This window comes from Onychostruthus taczanowskii, unplaced genomic scaffold (genome assembly GCF_017590055.1).
Source record: "Onychostruthus taczanowskii isolate IOZ18803 unplaced genomic scaffold, ASM1759005v1 scaffold41, whole genome shotgun sequence".
NCBI classification, from domain to species: domain Eukaryota; kingdom Metazoa; phylum Chordata; class Aves; order Passeriformes; family Passeridae; genus Onychostruthus; species Onychostruthus taczanowskii.
The window spans coordinates 5,491,152-5,504,619 of NW_024501571.1; the positions used below are offsets into that span (position 1 = coordinate 5,491,152).

Sequence of the window (13,468 nt, forward strand, 5' to 3'; positions counted from 1 at the left end):
GGAAGCAATGTGAAGCTGCACAAAGATGTTGCCTAAAAGTATAATGATGAAAATTCATAAGTGTAAGTCCTTGATCTAGTGTGATGCTCTGGTTTGAGTGTGATACCAAAAAATGTGTCTGGGTAGAGATTTAGCTGAAATGTTTCTTCCCACACCCACCAAAACCTTGCAATTAAAAAAAAAAAAATCCAAAACCCACTTTCTGATGAACAGGTGCCTTTATAATGATAATTTTTGTTTTGTTCAAATATGACTAATGTTGGCTGAAGACCTGAGGCTCCTCAAACTAGGAAACATCAGGTGTTTTGAGAAATAAAATGAGAGTTTTTTCACTATTTTCAAGGAATGAGATAATATGATTCTCATTCCTTCAGCAGTATTTGAAGGATGTGAATTTTTCTGGGTTTTACTCCAGGTTATAAAACACAATCTTCCTCCACTGTGCCCCTGCTGGCTGCTTTTGTGTTGAATTTATCCATGCTGCACAGCTTGGAGTATAGATACTGTTCATTTCACATGCTCTGTCCATTCATATGACTTAAGAACTTTAGTCTTCCAAAAACATTTGATCTCCAAACAGTCACCTCTTGGTTTTGTTGTTCTTTTTTTCTTTTGTTATTGTCATCCCTTTAGATATCTATTCTCTGAAGACTATAACTGAGTGGAAATGCGCTCTGGAAAAATCCCTTAATGATGCAGCAAATTTTCCTCTTCCAATGGAAGTGTTCAAGGTAAAAATACTTTTCCTTTGCTTGTGGAACCTGTGATGAATAAATGTCATGCCATGTTTAGTTGCTAATGTTAAACTTTCTCTGGAAAGGCCTTTGCTGTACATAACCATGGAAGGTCACAAGTTGGATGTTTGTATAAAACACTTTTTATGTGTGGACTTGTTTCTTGGTCGGTGTTTTCTGGGGGCTGGGGGTGGCCAGCAGGGATTTCTCCAGTTATTTTTCCTGTGTGTTACTCTGTTAGATATGTGCCAAGACAACACACATAACTGAAATAGTAAGGCTGTGAATATAAAACTTTACACAAACTGGACAGATTTCTTGCTCCAAAGTTTTCACCTGATAACAAGCCACAAGGTAGAGAAACCTTCTTCAGGGACCTGCAGTGGAAGTGAGAGATGATTTTGTTCCTACATCTTCTTTTTTTAATTTTTATTTTTATTCTCACTGGTGCTTCAGCCCCAAAGGCTCTGCCTTTAATTTCCTGTGTAAATCTGCACTGCTTTTAACCGTGGTGGCTCCAGATAATCCTGATTTACAGCTGTGCCTGCCTGGTTTCCAGGAGTTCCGTCCTGGCTGGGGTGGGATGGGCAGTGAGAGGATGCTCATGGAGGTGTGAGGTCCCCACCACCAGCCTGGGGACCCTCTGGGTTCCTTCCCAGCCCTTCACCAGAACTGCACTGGGATACTCCAAAACATCCCTGGAACTGGTGCAGTTCATGTGTGGATGTGGCACTTCTGGTGGCCTTGGCAGTGCTGGGTTAATGGTTGGACTCGGACCTTAGAGGGCTTTTCTAACTGAAACAATTTGATGGTTCTGTAACTGGAATAAGGCTCTTACCATGTCCCATTCTGGCTGCCACAAAACCCCAGTGCCACCTTCACCCTCCCTGCAGGGATGCGCCAGCAGCTTCCCACGAGGCATCCAGGCTCCTCGCCCAGCTGGGATGCACTCAAATTAGCAACATTAATTTGGGGACACGTTGCTGGTAGCCCAGGCTCATTGGCAGTGTGGCAGCTCTGCTGTGCTGGGAGAAGAGGGAAGATTGGTGTTGGCCTTGGGCACGGATGTGGGCTTGAGGAGCCCTGTGTTGGGATGGAAGTGGTGTGCAGAGCGTTCTGGGTCTCTGCCATTCGTCTCATCCAAGGCTTCCATCTGCCAACTCTATTAAAAGTTTGCATTGGCAGCTTCAAGATCAAAAATGCTTTGTGTGGGGCAGGGATTAAATCACAGAAGGGAATTTCTAATGTGTAAATTTTATTCCTGTCTGTGTGAAAGAGTGAAGAATGTTTCTGATGAGGCTCATGAAACATCCTTTAAAAAAAAAAGTTTATGAATAACAGCTGTGTTGCTGGCTCTTCCCAGTGTGCCAGACTTATACCCACTTATTTTAATTATTGCATGCAGGTCATAAATTTGAATTCTGCTAATCCCAGTTGCTGTGCTGTGTGCTTGGAGCTTGCAGAAATGTTCCTCTTAGAAGACAGTGCAAAACCTTGTAATGCTTGAATGGCTCAAGAGTAGAGTTACTTTGAGGCCAAATGTGGCAAAAAATGTCAATGTTTAGGTCCATGATTAGGTCAGTAGGACTTTTCTGTTTATCATAATGTGGAAGGTGAGCACAAGATGAGCAGCATTGAGATGTTGGTGATGTCTAAGCCCTGGTTCTGGTGCTGGGAAAGCAGGAGGCTGAATAAACTTCCTGTGTGTGGGCATCACTTTATTCTGCCCATTTAGGGTGAATCAACCTCATTTTGTACATCTTAATTAAGGAGGAGAAGAAAAGATGACATCTGTGCCTGTGAGCAAGTCTTCCTCTAGTAATGACTTAAACATGAGTTAAGGCTTTAGGAGACTATCTGTGAGTAAACTCAACTGATCTTGCAAAGAAAGCCAAGGATTATGTGTGGGACCTTCAAGTAGAAGCCCAGATGCCAGCAAAGAGTGTCATATCCAAAGGTGTCTTTTATAACTTTCTTTTAATTTTAATTTTTTAAATTTTATTTACAAACCCAGCACAGAAGTAGTGTCTCTACACAGTGCCTGGGGCTCCTTGCTATTGTAGCTGTTGTTTGTTAGATGAGATAAAAAACACAAGGTTTGACAGCTGGCAAGTCTTAGAGATCTTCTGGAAAGCTGAAAATGTCTACTTTGGCAGAGATGGTGACTGCACACTGAGCAGTTACATTCTGTTTTTTCCACATTTCCCTGCAGAATTCCCTGGCTGAGCAGGGTGTAGGTGTGTGCTTGCTCTTCATGAGCACATCCCCTGGGCTGGATTATGGTTTAAATCCATGTTGTCCTCAAAGCTGTGCATGACTGAGGGAAGTGTCACTGGTGCCATCAAGCTGTCCCCAGGAGGTGGCACTGGCAGAGCAGAGCCACGTTTGTAGGGTGAGAAGCAGCTGCTCTCAGGGGTCTGCCAGCCCATTGCTGCTGTGACTCTCCTCAGTTTTGGTGTCACAGGGTTGGGTTCTGCCTGAAAACTCAAAAACCATGGGTTTGAGCCTGAATTATCAATGCTCAGAAGTGTGGCAGAGCTGAGCTTGGCATGTGGTGGTCTTCAGCAGCAGTTCCAAAAACCCCTTGCAGAAACACAGCCCTGATCCCCTCTGGGCAAGCAGGGAGAGGACACCAGACCACAGGAGCCAGTTGCAAAAATCAGGAGAGAAGCCTGCAAACAGGATTTTTTTTTCCTGGTGCTGTTTTACACTTGGCCATATGTTGGAAGTGTTTGTAAAATGCTTTAGGATCCTTTGAGAAAGGAACATGATGTTTAACTGTCACAAAATGCTGCTATTATGCAGCTACTAAACATAGTGTTTTGCAAACTGCACATCCTGGAATAAATTTTCCTCCTCACAAAAGCTTTTTGCAATGCACCTGCTATTTTGTCGTTCCCTGCTTTTCAGAAAACATGTTGATCCTTGAAGAAAAATAAATACAGACAGGGTTTTCAAGGATCTGTGAATGGCTTAGGAGCACAAATCCTTCCAGAAGGCCACAACCCAAGGACATGTGTCCTTTGCTGTGTCTGCTCTGATTTCAGGGTGCTGTTGGGATGCTCCCACACTTGGTTTGGTACTGGCCATAAATGATGGCGTGGGCTTCAGGTGACACCTGATAAAATGGTCAGGGCTTGTTGTGAATAAAGGTGGTCAAAATGTTACCAGGGCCTGATTTCAAGTTAAGTGGAACAATTTCAGTGGTTTGCTTCAGTGCTGGCATTGCTGATGCTCTCTAAGAGGGAGCCATGCTCCAAGCACAGCCCTAATACTACAAACCAGTGCATATTTTAGAGTTACAGCCCAGCAGCTTGTGTGAGATTAATTGGTTTCATTTCCTGGAGAGAGGCATTCAGGAGATCCTGGATATGCTCTCTGACCTGCCATTCTGCTTTCTCCAGTCTCCTGTGCTAGATCTGTGCATCCCATGCAGATGGTGTGGATCCTCACCTCAGACACCTCTGTTTGGGCAGCTGAATTCTACCCAGCATTTGGGGTGCTCATCATCTTTCCTTGGATTTTGCATATTGGCATCCTGTTCCCAATTCCTGTGAAGTGAATCCTGATGAGTGGCTTGGATGGAGCTGTTACCAGCCACATCTCTAAACCAAATCCTGATAAACTGCTTGAAGAGCAGCTAAGAGAGAGAGAGGTGTTAGATATCTAAGACACGTGGAAGTTCCTGGTTTATAGCCTTTGGTCCCTTTCCTTTACGCTCCTCCTTTCCTGAAGTTGTTGTTTGTTCTTTACCGCTCTAAATCTTTCTAGCAAAAACCCTTATTTATTATCCCCAGCCCAGTGTTCCCTGTTCCCCTATTCCTGACTGAAGTTTCTGGATGTCTCCTGTTGCCAGTTAATAGTATTAATTAATAGTAAAACTAATAACATAGGAGGAATCAGTTGGGACAGATCTCTCGTAAGGAGAGAGATGAAGGCACCATCCACCACCCAGGCAAGAGCTGCCCCTAAAATTCTGGACAGAGTGGTTCTTCTAGTTCTGCACTCAAAAGCCTGAAGAGAAATATTGAACAGGACTCCTTCCTACCAAAAAAAACAAAAAGTTTTTTCCATTGGATGAACTATGCATTTTAGTAGTGAGAATAAGAGCAATGCTTTCTCCAAGATGTTGATGGGTTTTTTTAAACAAAAAGGAAGACAGCATGTCTTAGAATTTAGTGACCATTGTGGGTGTTTCAGAGTGCTTTCCATACTGGCAGAGTTTAAATTAGAGAAACCCACAGGATCCTTTTAACTCATAGACAATCCTGACCTGGCTGCGTGAGTAGCCTTGAAGTCCAGCAGGGTTTTTGAGTCTTCATCCCCCTCAGTGGATGGGCATGTGCTGCTGCAGCAGCTTGAAAGGAGCGTGCCTTTGGTCTCCCTCAGAAGCCAAGCCCCAATCCTGAGCTCCTTCATGCCCTGATGCTTGGCTGGCCCTGGCTCGGCACGCTGTGGTTTAATAACCCGTGAGTTGCCACGTTGTCTGCAGGCTGCCAGGTTATTTATATTCCATCTGTTCTCCCCCAGCCGTGGGCTCGCCAGCCCTTCTCCATGGCTGCTGTTTGCCTGGCTGGGAGACGTGCGTGGTGTCTTGGTTTGGAAGGACAGGTGTCTGCTAAGGAAGGCAGGAGCCCCCCCTGAAATGGTAAATGTAAACTCCCTCCCTCCGAATTGTTATAAATTTGAAATTAAGGGGGAGCTCTCAGGAAAAAATATGGGAGCAGGAATAACAGTTCTTTATTAGGGAAGAAAAGGATAAAATAAAAAATGCAGTAAACTAAAGCAGTGCTGACAGAGTCAGAACACAACCTGACACCCTGTGGGCCAGGGTCTTGGTAGCAGTCCAATTGGAATGGGGGCTGCAGTCCTCCTTGAGGGTCAGGTGTGGCTCTGCTGGAGCAGGGATCCTGTCGAAGGGTGTAGTCTTCCTCTGAAGATCCAGTGGAAGAGGCAGCTGTTCCTTTGGGAATCCAGTGGAGAAGCCGTGCTGGTGTTCCAAAACTCAAGATTATATCTGGGTAGGAATGCTTGGCTCCTCCCTCTGGGCTCATATCTCACAATGGGATGCTGTAGTTCTTATCAGCCATGCAGTGACATTCAATAGCCTGTTATCAGCAGATGCCTCCTCAGAGGGAGCAGTGGGTGTGGAAGAGATGAGGAAAACTGCCTGTTTAACAAGACAACTGCCATACAGATGGCAGATAGAATACAATTTGCTTGGCAATCCAGGACACATGGCTTCCCAATCCCTCTGTTGTTCTGCGGCCTTTTGATCCACTCCTGCTTCAGCATTTATCTTTCTAAGAACCAAGGGACACCACAGAGGGAGTAAGGATGTCTCTGATACCAAGGGGTGAGATGGAGCCTGGTGGTACCTCTGTGAGCAGTGAACAGCTCTAACCCTGTCCAGCTCCCTCCTGACTGTCCGAGGCTGTGCAAGGATCTGGGTTGGAAGAGCAATCCAAGGAGGTGGGTGAAGCCAAGCCCTGTTTCAGGTGCCCCCAGGGTCTGTTTGGCAACACCATATGAAAGTCAGGGTTGGGAGAGAAATGCTGGAGGCAGTTCAAGCCAAGCAGATGGGATGAGTGAGAACCAGGTCCCTCAGCCTTCCTCATCCCTCTGACACGTGTAGTTTTCTTCATTACATGCTGGGGTCTCTCAGGATGGGGAGAGGTCAGCAAAAGAGCCTGGTTTAGTTGAATCACTGCATCCAACCTTGCTGTGAGGGAGTTTGTGACATCCTGAGCTCCTGTCTTCCACATCCCTGGGCAATGTTTTTTGCTGGGAGAGGTTGATGTGCATCTACAGCAGCATCTGCTCCCCTGTACAAGGTGGTGATATCTAGAAGTCACCAATTTTAGGGCATTTTGCAAGGGCATGTAGTGATAGGGCAAAGGGGAATGGCTTAAAACTGAAAAAGGGAAGGTTTCGATCAGATACTAGGAAGAAAGAATTTATAAAGAAAGAATACTGGAGGGTTGGTGAGGCCTTGGCACAGGTTGTCCAGAAGTTGTGGCAGCCCCATCCTTGGAAGTATTCAAGGCTAGGGTGGATGGGGTTTGGAGCAACCTGGGATCGTGAAAGGTGTCCCTGTTCATGGCAGAGGCTTTGGAATGAGATGATCATTAACGTCTCTTCCAACCCAAACCATTCCATGTGTCTACTATTGTATGATCTAAAGGTGAATTAATGGCCTCAAAGAAAGCAAAAGGAGCTGTGGTCTGTAGCTGTTTTTCAGGATGGTTGCAGCTCACAATGTGCATTGAATGGGCTCCTGATCCTCTCTGCTCTCACAAATTCCTGTTGATTTCTCAGTAATGGTTCTTGCCATGATGTTACTGCAGGCAGCCTCAGTCCCTCCTCACAGTCGAGGGGCTGTGTGTTGAGGGGGTGTTGGTTTCACTCCGAGCACTCAAGTGGCTGTTCCCACCTGTGCCACCCTTTCTTTGTGACTTTACCCTCCATGAAATGGGACCTGGGTGTGTAACACAACCGGCACTTGCGAGCACTCCTGTTGCTCTGAGATGCTAAAAAACCCAAACCAAGCACACCAAAAAAACCCCAAGTGGATGAATATCCATCTCTTTTACCTCTGCCCATGCTTCCAGTGGCCAGGCAGAGCCAAGCAGGCGCTGTGTGGGAGGGGATCTTTGCCCTAATGCCATCTGCGGCGGCCCGAGCCATACGGAGAAGGTGTGCTTGGATTTCGACTGGCTACTCTGCAATGTTGCTGTTTCTATGGTAACTATTTTTTATTCAACAAGAGGAGCTTAAAATCCGTAGGGCTAAATCCAATCCTCGGCACAAGCATCTGCAGTTTTTCAAGGGGCTCTTCAGTAGGTGCAGTTTGTAGCTGGCTCTCGTTGCTTCAGGGTTGTGTTGTCTCTAAAACCTCCCTCCCAGCACCCTTTCCTCGTCATCCCACCCCACATCTCTGCATTTTGGTCTTCCTCTGGTGGCTCTTGTCAGAACAAGGGGACAGTTTGCACGTGTTGTGCCTTACAGGGATTTCTGTCTCCCTGCAGAGAGTGCACCTTCAGGGAAAATTGCTCCGTGTTTAGCAGTGGAAGTTGGTGAATCACAAACGAGCCTGATTCATCTGCAAATCATGCATTGGCTAGAGTTGCTTTCTTTATTTCCTCTTTTTTTTTTTTTTTTCCTCAATTAAAAAAACAAATGCCAGATTCCTGTAGAGGCAGTTTAACCACTGCTATTACTGTGTTTGTGACTGGTTCCCACACGTGAGCTTTGTGATTAAAATTACGCTATTAGAAACAGCCAGTTTGTTGGAGAAATTAGAGAGAAAACACAGAGAGGAAGTGATTTCTTCAGAAATAAAAACCAAATCAACTAATATGTTCCCGGTTATACCAGATGGGGCCTGCTCCTCTCTGTCCTTTATTAGGGTAAACCAGGAGAGATAGGACTGAAGGCAAGAGTAGTTCACACTGTTATGTTTAAAGGAGGCTCAGGTCAATAATTTATTAAGTGGTCAGTGTTTCTAATCAGCCTCTCAACCTTGCAGCTTTTCAGCATTCAGACTTAGTTCTGAAGTTGCAGTTTTGTAATTTGTGTGTATCTGAATGTCCTGGATCAAAAGAGCCCTGACTTTTAAGAATATTTGAAAATAAGCCTGAAATTTGAAAATTTAGACACAAATGAGAGCCTTTTGCTCTTTTCTATACATTGTGTAAGCTGCTGTGTTTAAAATTTTATTACTTCAGTGGTCTTGAGCAGAATGGGCTAAAAATGGACATTTCACAGTCTGAAAGTGATTCCCTTCATTGGGTTTGGGAACACAGATAGAGCAACCAGCTCAGAGTGCAGCTTCCCTGAGTGTCACAGACAAAAGCAGCTTAGCCAGGTCCCCCTGCTCTATCAGCTTTACCCAGTGCACTGTAAAATTACCTGAGCTCCACTCTTGTGACATGGACAAAATTGAGTTTATTTGCAGCCAAATGGCATTTTTTAGAAGAAATTGCATTTGTTGACCTGGCATTTAGCTACCAGGTTGGGCAAATGGCAGGGATGATTTTGAAATTTATGAGTCCATCACCTAAAATTAATACTTACTGACTTAATTATAAGGATTTAAGCATGTCACCCACACTGGTACTTCCCTAAGCTTACTCAGATCCTGAAGAGTTGCAATGCTTTTTAAAATCTGTTTGTGGATCTCTTTTGGAGTGACATTTAGGCTGCCATGTCTCCTGGTATTTCTGAAATCCACACTGCTAGTGGCTTGTTAGCTGTGAGGGAAAAAAAAAATGTGGCTATCTCAGATCCTGAAGAAAGAAGGGAATTTGGGAAGGGAATTAATTCCTCTAATCTGGGAATTTGGAGCCTGTTTCTGCTCCCAGCACTGTGGCTAACTTGTTAGTTGACCTCCAGATGTTGCAGTTTCCAGCCCTGTGTGTGATGCTGGATGCAGTGAGCTGTTACAAAGCCCATCAGTAATTTTTGCAGAATAATTACAGAAACACAAGCCATGTAAAGATGGGAATCGTGGTGTGGATGTGTATCAAAGCAGGGCTGTCTTTCAGGTGGCCCAGAGGGTCACAGCCTGTGCATTTGCAAATGCACCCCCTGCTCTAAAGCTGTGAGCGTGGGGCTGTGTTTAATGGCTTTTTTGGGATTATAGTGAGAGCTGTGACAGCTCTGGCTGTTGCCAGTGGGTTTGTACTGTGAGTGACAGACGTGCATTGAGGGCTTTTTGCAGTGCTCCACTCATTACCCCTGAGCTGTAATCCATCACGTTAGAGACTGTGACCCTTGGAGTGAGCAGCTGTGGTGCCCGTGCCACGTTAATTTGTTGAATGTTTTGTGGCATGATTTTTCACTTTGCTCTAAGGGACTCTCCTGCATCCTTGTTGATTGTCAGTCCAGGTCACTTGGCTGCTCCTCAGCAGCCAGAGGGTGTTTCCAGTGCCCTCTCAGGGCTTGTGAACCCCAGGACAAGCGATCCAGTGGTATAAATTATGAAATCACAGAATCACTGCCTCATTTAGTTTGGAAAACACCTCCAAGATCAAGTCCAAGCACTAACCCAGCACTGCCAAGCCCACCACTAACCCATGTCCTCAAATGCCACATCTACACAGCTCTTAAATCCCTCCAGGGATGGTGACTCCAACACTTCCCTGGGCAGCCTGTGCCAATGCTTGACAGCACATTCAGCGCAAAAATTTTTCCTAATATCCAGAGCAAACTCCTGTGTGGTCAGCGAGGCTGCCTCTGGGAAGCCCTGACTGCCAGCAGGAGCAAAGGCCCACCATGCATGAGGCTTTAAAATGCTCCAGCTGGTCAAAACTATTCTGCCTGTTGATCTCCATTTCAAAGGAAATTGAGTCACTTGGAAAAGTAGCTAGAAAATAATGGCTGGTGACATCCTTGCTGGTGGCATTGAATGCTGTGAAATAGCAGCAAAGGGTCAAATTCTGCCACCCATTATCATGTCAGGCATTTCTTTTGTTCAGCTGCGGAGCCTGGCGGGGACCAGAGAAAGTCTCACCCCTCCAGTCCTCTCCTTGTAGCTGCTTTTATTAAACAGGCGTCGTTCCTGTCAACGTGAATAAAGGGAAGAGAGAGCAGTTCATTATCCAGTGTATCACTTTGAGTCTAATACTAATTAAAAGCTTTGCCATCACTTCTCTGGAACCTATTCTTAGAAATTATGTAAATTAATTGGAGTTTTGAAGAGGAGCATATGCCAAATCCTAAGTAATTCCCTGCTGGCTGAGGCAGCTCCAGCACTGGAACTGGAGAATGGCATCAGGATTCTTTTTTCTTTCCTTTTGTGGCTGCAAAAATGTAAAGCTGCTTTGGTAAATTCTGATTATTCTCTTTAGCCAGTATACAAGACAGATCAAATATCCAGACCCTGACCATTTTCCAGAGAGGTGCAATACAAGGGCTTTTTCACCATGAAAGCTTTTCCATCTCAAAAATGACATTTAACACAGAAAGGGTTTTTACTTCCACAGCATTTCTCTAAAGAAATGCATGTTTCTGCTTCAAAGAGGATTTTGACCCTCAAAAGGGAGACGTACTTGAGATCCTGTGAACTCCCCTTGTGAGTTCACTCTTGCTACTAATTTAATGGGCAAAATATTTGCTTGCTGTGCTGAAAGACAAGGGAGATTTGATCCCAAGGTACACAGTGCTTTTGAAGTAAAATACTTTTAAATATTATTAGTGCTTTTTTCCTCCTATCTGATTATTTTTCCCCTTTGAAAAAAAGCCAAAACAAATAGAAGGAGAAACACCAAAGAAAATGGTTCCGATAAAAAGGAGAAGCAGTGTGGTTTGGTGTCAGTATATTTTGGTCTCAATCAACAAATCACTTTAAAAGTTGATTAAACTACTTGCGTGTTTAAAGATAAACATGATTAAGTACTTTGGTGGATCTTGGCTTATTACATATTGAGGCTGGATCTGAGCGTGAGTTGAATCATGGAGTGTTTGTGGGGAGATGCTGACTCCAGATGCACATTTTGCAAAGTTGCCTTTTCTTTATTACCTCACCCTGAGGAGTAAGAGAATCGGAGTGTGGATCCTCATGGAGGAGGAGGCAGCCCTCCAGTCCAAATGCTATTTTTCCTTTAGGGGTTTAAAGTTCAGTGCTAATGATGTTGGAGTTTTGTAGCCATCATCTTTTCCCTCTGAAGCCTTTTCAGTATTAAAGGTGGCAGTCTTTGATAGGACCTTAAAGTTCATCTCCTTCCAGTCCCCTGCCACAGGCAGTGACACCTTCCACTGCCCCAGGTTGCTGGCCTTGAAGGCTTCCAGGGATGGACATCCACAACTTCTCAGGGAAACCTGTCCTAGTGACTCAGTTCCTCCACAGTAAAGAATTTGTTCTTAATATCTGATGCAAATCTGCCCTTTTTCAGCTTAAAAACATTCTGCTTCATCCTATCATTGCATACCCTTATGAAAAGGATGCTCAAACTCCTGGATGTCTGCTCCATCCTCAGCCATTAGTTCCCTGGGCTCTGGGCCATTATTCTTAAATATTCCTCCGTTTTCTCATCAGTATTTTCTTCTCCTTTGAGGCAAAATTCATTATTGTTCCATTGGTGTTTTTTTTCTGCTTTTTGATTCTCACCAAAAAGGGCTCTCTAACACTGCAGGTTAGTAGGATGAAAACAACTATTCATTTAGCTGTGGTTGGAGCTTGTAAAAATCCTTATCTCTAGCAGCAGTTGGAGTGTAAGATCCCAAAATAGAAGTTGTTAAGCCCTTACAAGTGCAGACAGTTCTTGGGAAAAGAAAGCACAAGGAAACACAACTTTGGATCAATAGAAAATCATTTTAGAGCAAGAATACCACATGTAGCAATGAATGTAGATGGGATTGTTGTTGCTAACCCTTATTAGATAGCAAGCTTTGTGCATGTATTTTGGAGTAGTCTCTGAGTGTGTGGTAAATACAGCATCATCTCTCTTTATGCTTACATTGGCTAATGCACCAGTGGTTTAGAAACACTGTGGGACATTTTTATTGAATGAACACAAAATGCAGTCATTACCCTGGAATTAGGGTGGCAGCTTGTGTGACTGCTAGATAGGGATCACAGGGGATGGAGTAATTAGGTGTTAAACTAAACTGGTGGCAAAGACAGGGAGTTTTTTCTGGGTTGCTTCTGAATTTCAGGACTGCATCCTGCATCCCCAGAGCTGCTGTGGGGAACCCTCTGCATGTAGCCTGTGGGTGCAGCCAGGTTTTATCCCAGGTGGAAGTGTTACGTTGGGGATGTACTTGAGCTGCCTGTTTTCCCATCATCATGTTCTCTGGTTGCCTACATTTTGGGTCTGAGTTCTCTGTCCAAGCTCTAATCCATTTCCAGTCTCCTGGCTGGAAAAAAATACCTTTCCATCTTGAAGACCAGCCCAGTGGTAGTTTTAGTGTCCTGCAGGTGCTGGACATCCATCAGGGTAAATCAGGGCCATGCTGTGCTATTGCATCCATCTTGTGCATTACCCTGGGAGGCTTTAGTTTGAGTCTTGGCACTCTCAGTTGCTCCCAGAGGGTGGTTACTGTCAGAGGTGGAGAGGCTCTGCCCACAGGAGATTTTCAAGGAGCAGTTCCTCAGCCAAGTTCTCATTTTGGTGAGCACAATCTCCTTGTGGACCAAATTCTGGTTGGATGCCTGAGGTGGACATACCCTGTGCTTCAGGTATGATGGGCTTGGTGCTGTAGATGTGGACTGAGGCTGTCCCCTCTCTTCCTGTGGCTGGATTGGCATGAAAAGAACACAGGACCAACTAAGTTGACAAAACCCACATGGAGGTCTTTCAGATGGATTTTCAGATGTATTGGCTGTTTCTTGGTGTCACCACGTGTTCCTCTTCCCACAGGACCATGCTGACTTGAGAAACCACTTCTTCACTGTGGGGATGAAGCTGGAGGCAGTGAATATGAGTGAGCCATTTCATATCTGTCCTGCATCAGTGACCAAGGTGAGTGCTCAGAAAGGAGGGATGGAAAGAGCCTGTCTGGGAAACCCTTCCTGATTTTCACTACATTTAGAAAAAAACAAGAGTGGTACTTAAGTGGCTGGAGAGCATGTTAAGAAAAAGGTTTAAAATCCATGTATATGCCTAATTAATTCCTTCCCTCAAGCATCACCAGCTGATTCCATGCACTTAAAACCAATGGGGATAAGCATGTTCATCTACCACTTGCAAACAAAAAAAAAGGATCCCTCTTTTGTCTTTGTCTCCCCTCCA

At 44.8% G+C, this 13,468-nt stretch overlaps 1 protein-coding gene across 1 annotated transcript in view; it reads left to right on the forward strand.

Moving 5' to 3' along the window:
• SFMBT2 (Scm like with four mbt domains 2) overlaps window positions 1-13,468 on the forward strand; it is an 89,758-nt gene that overhangs the window by 40,744 nt on the left and 35,546 nt on the right. Inside the window, exons 6-7 of the mRNA XM_041413410.1 lie at window positions 634-731; window positions 13,097-13,198. Of these exons, the coding sequence (XP_041269344.1) occupies window positions 634-731; window positions 13,097-13,198 (200 nt within the window). The remainder of the gene's footprint in view (window positions 1-633; window positions 732-13,096; window positions 13,199-13,468) is intronic.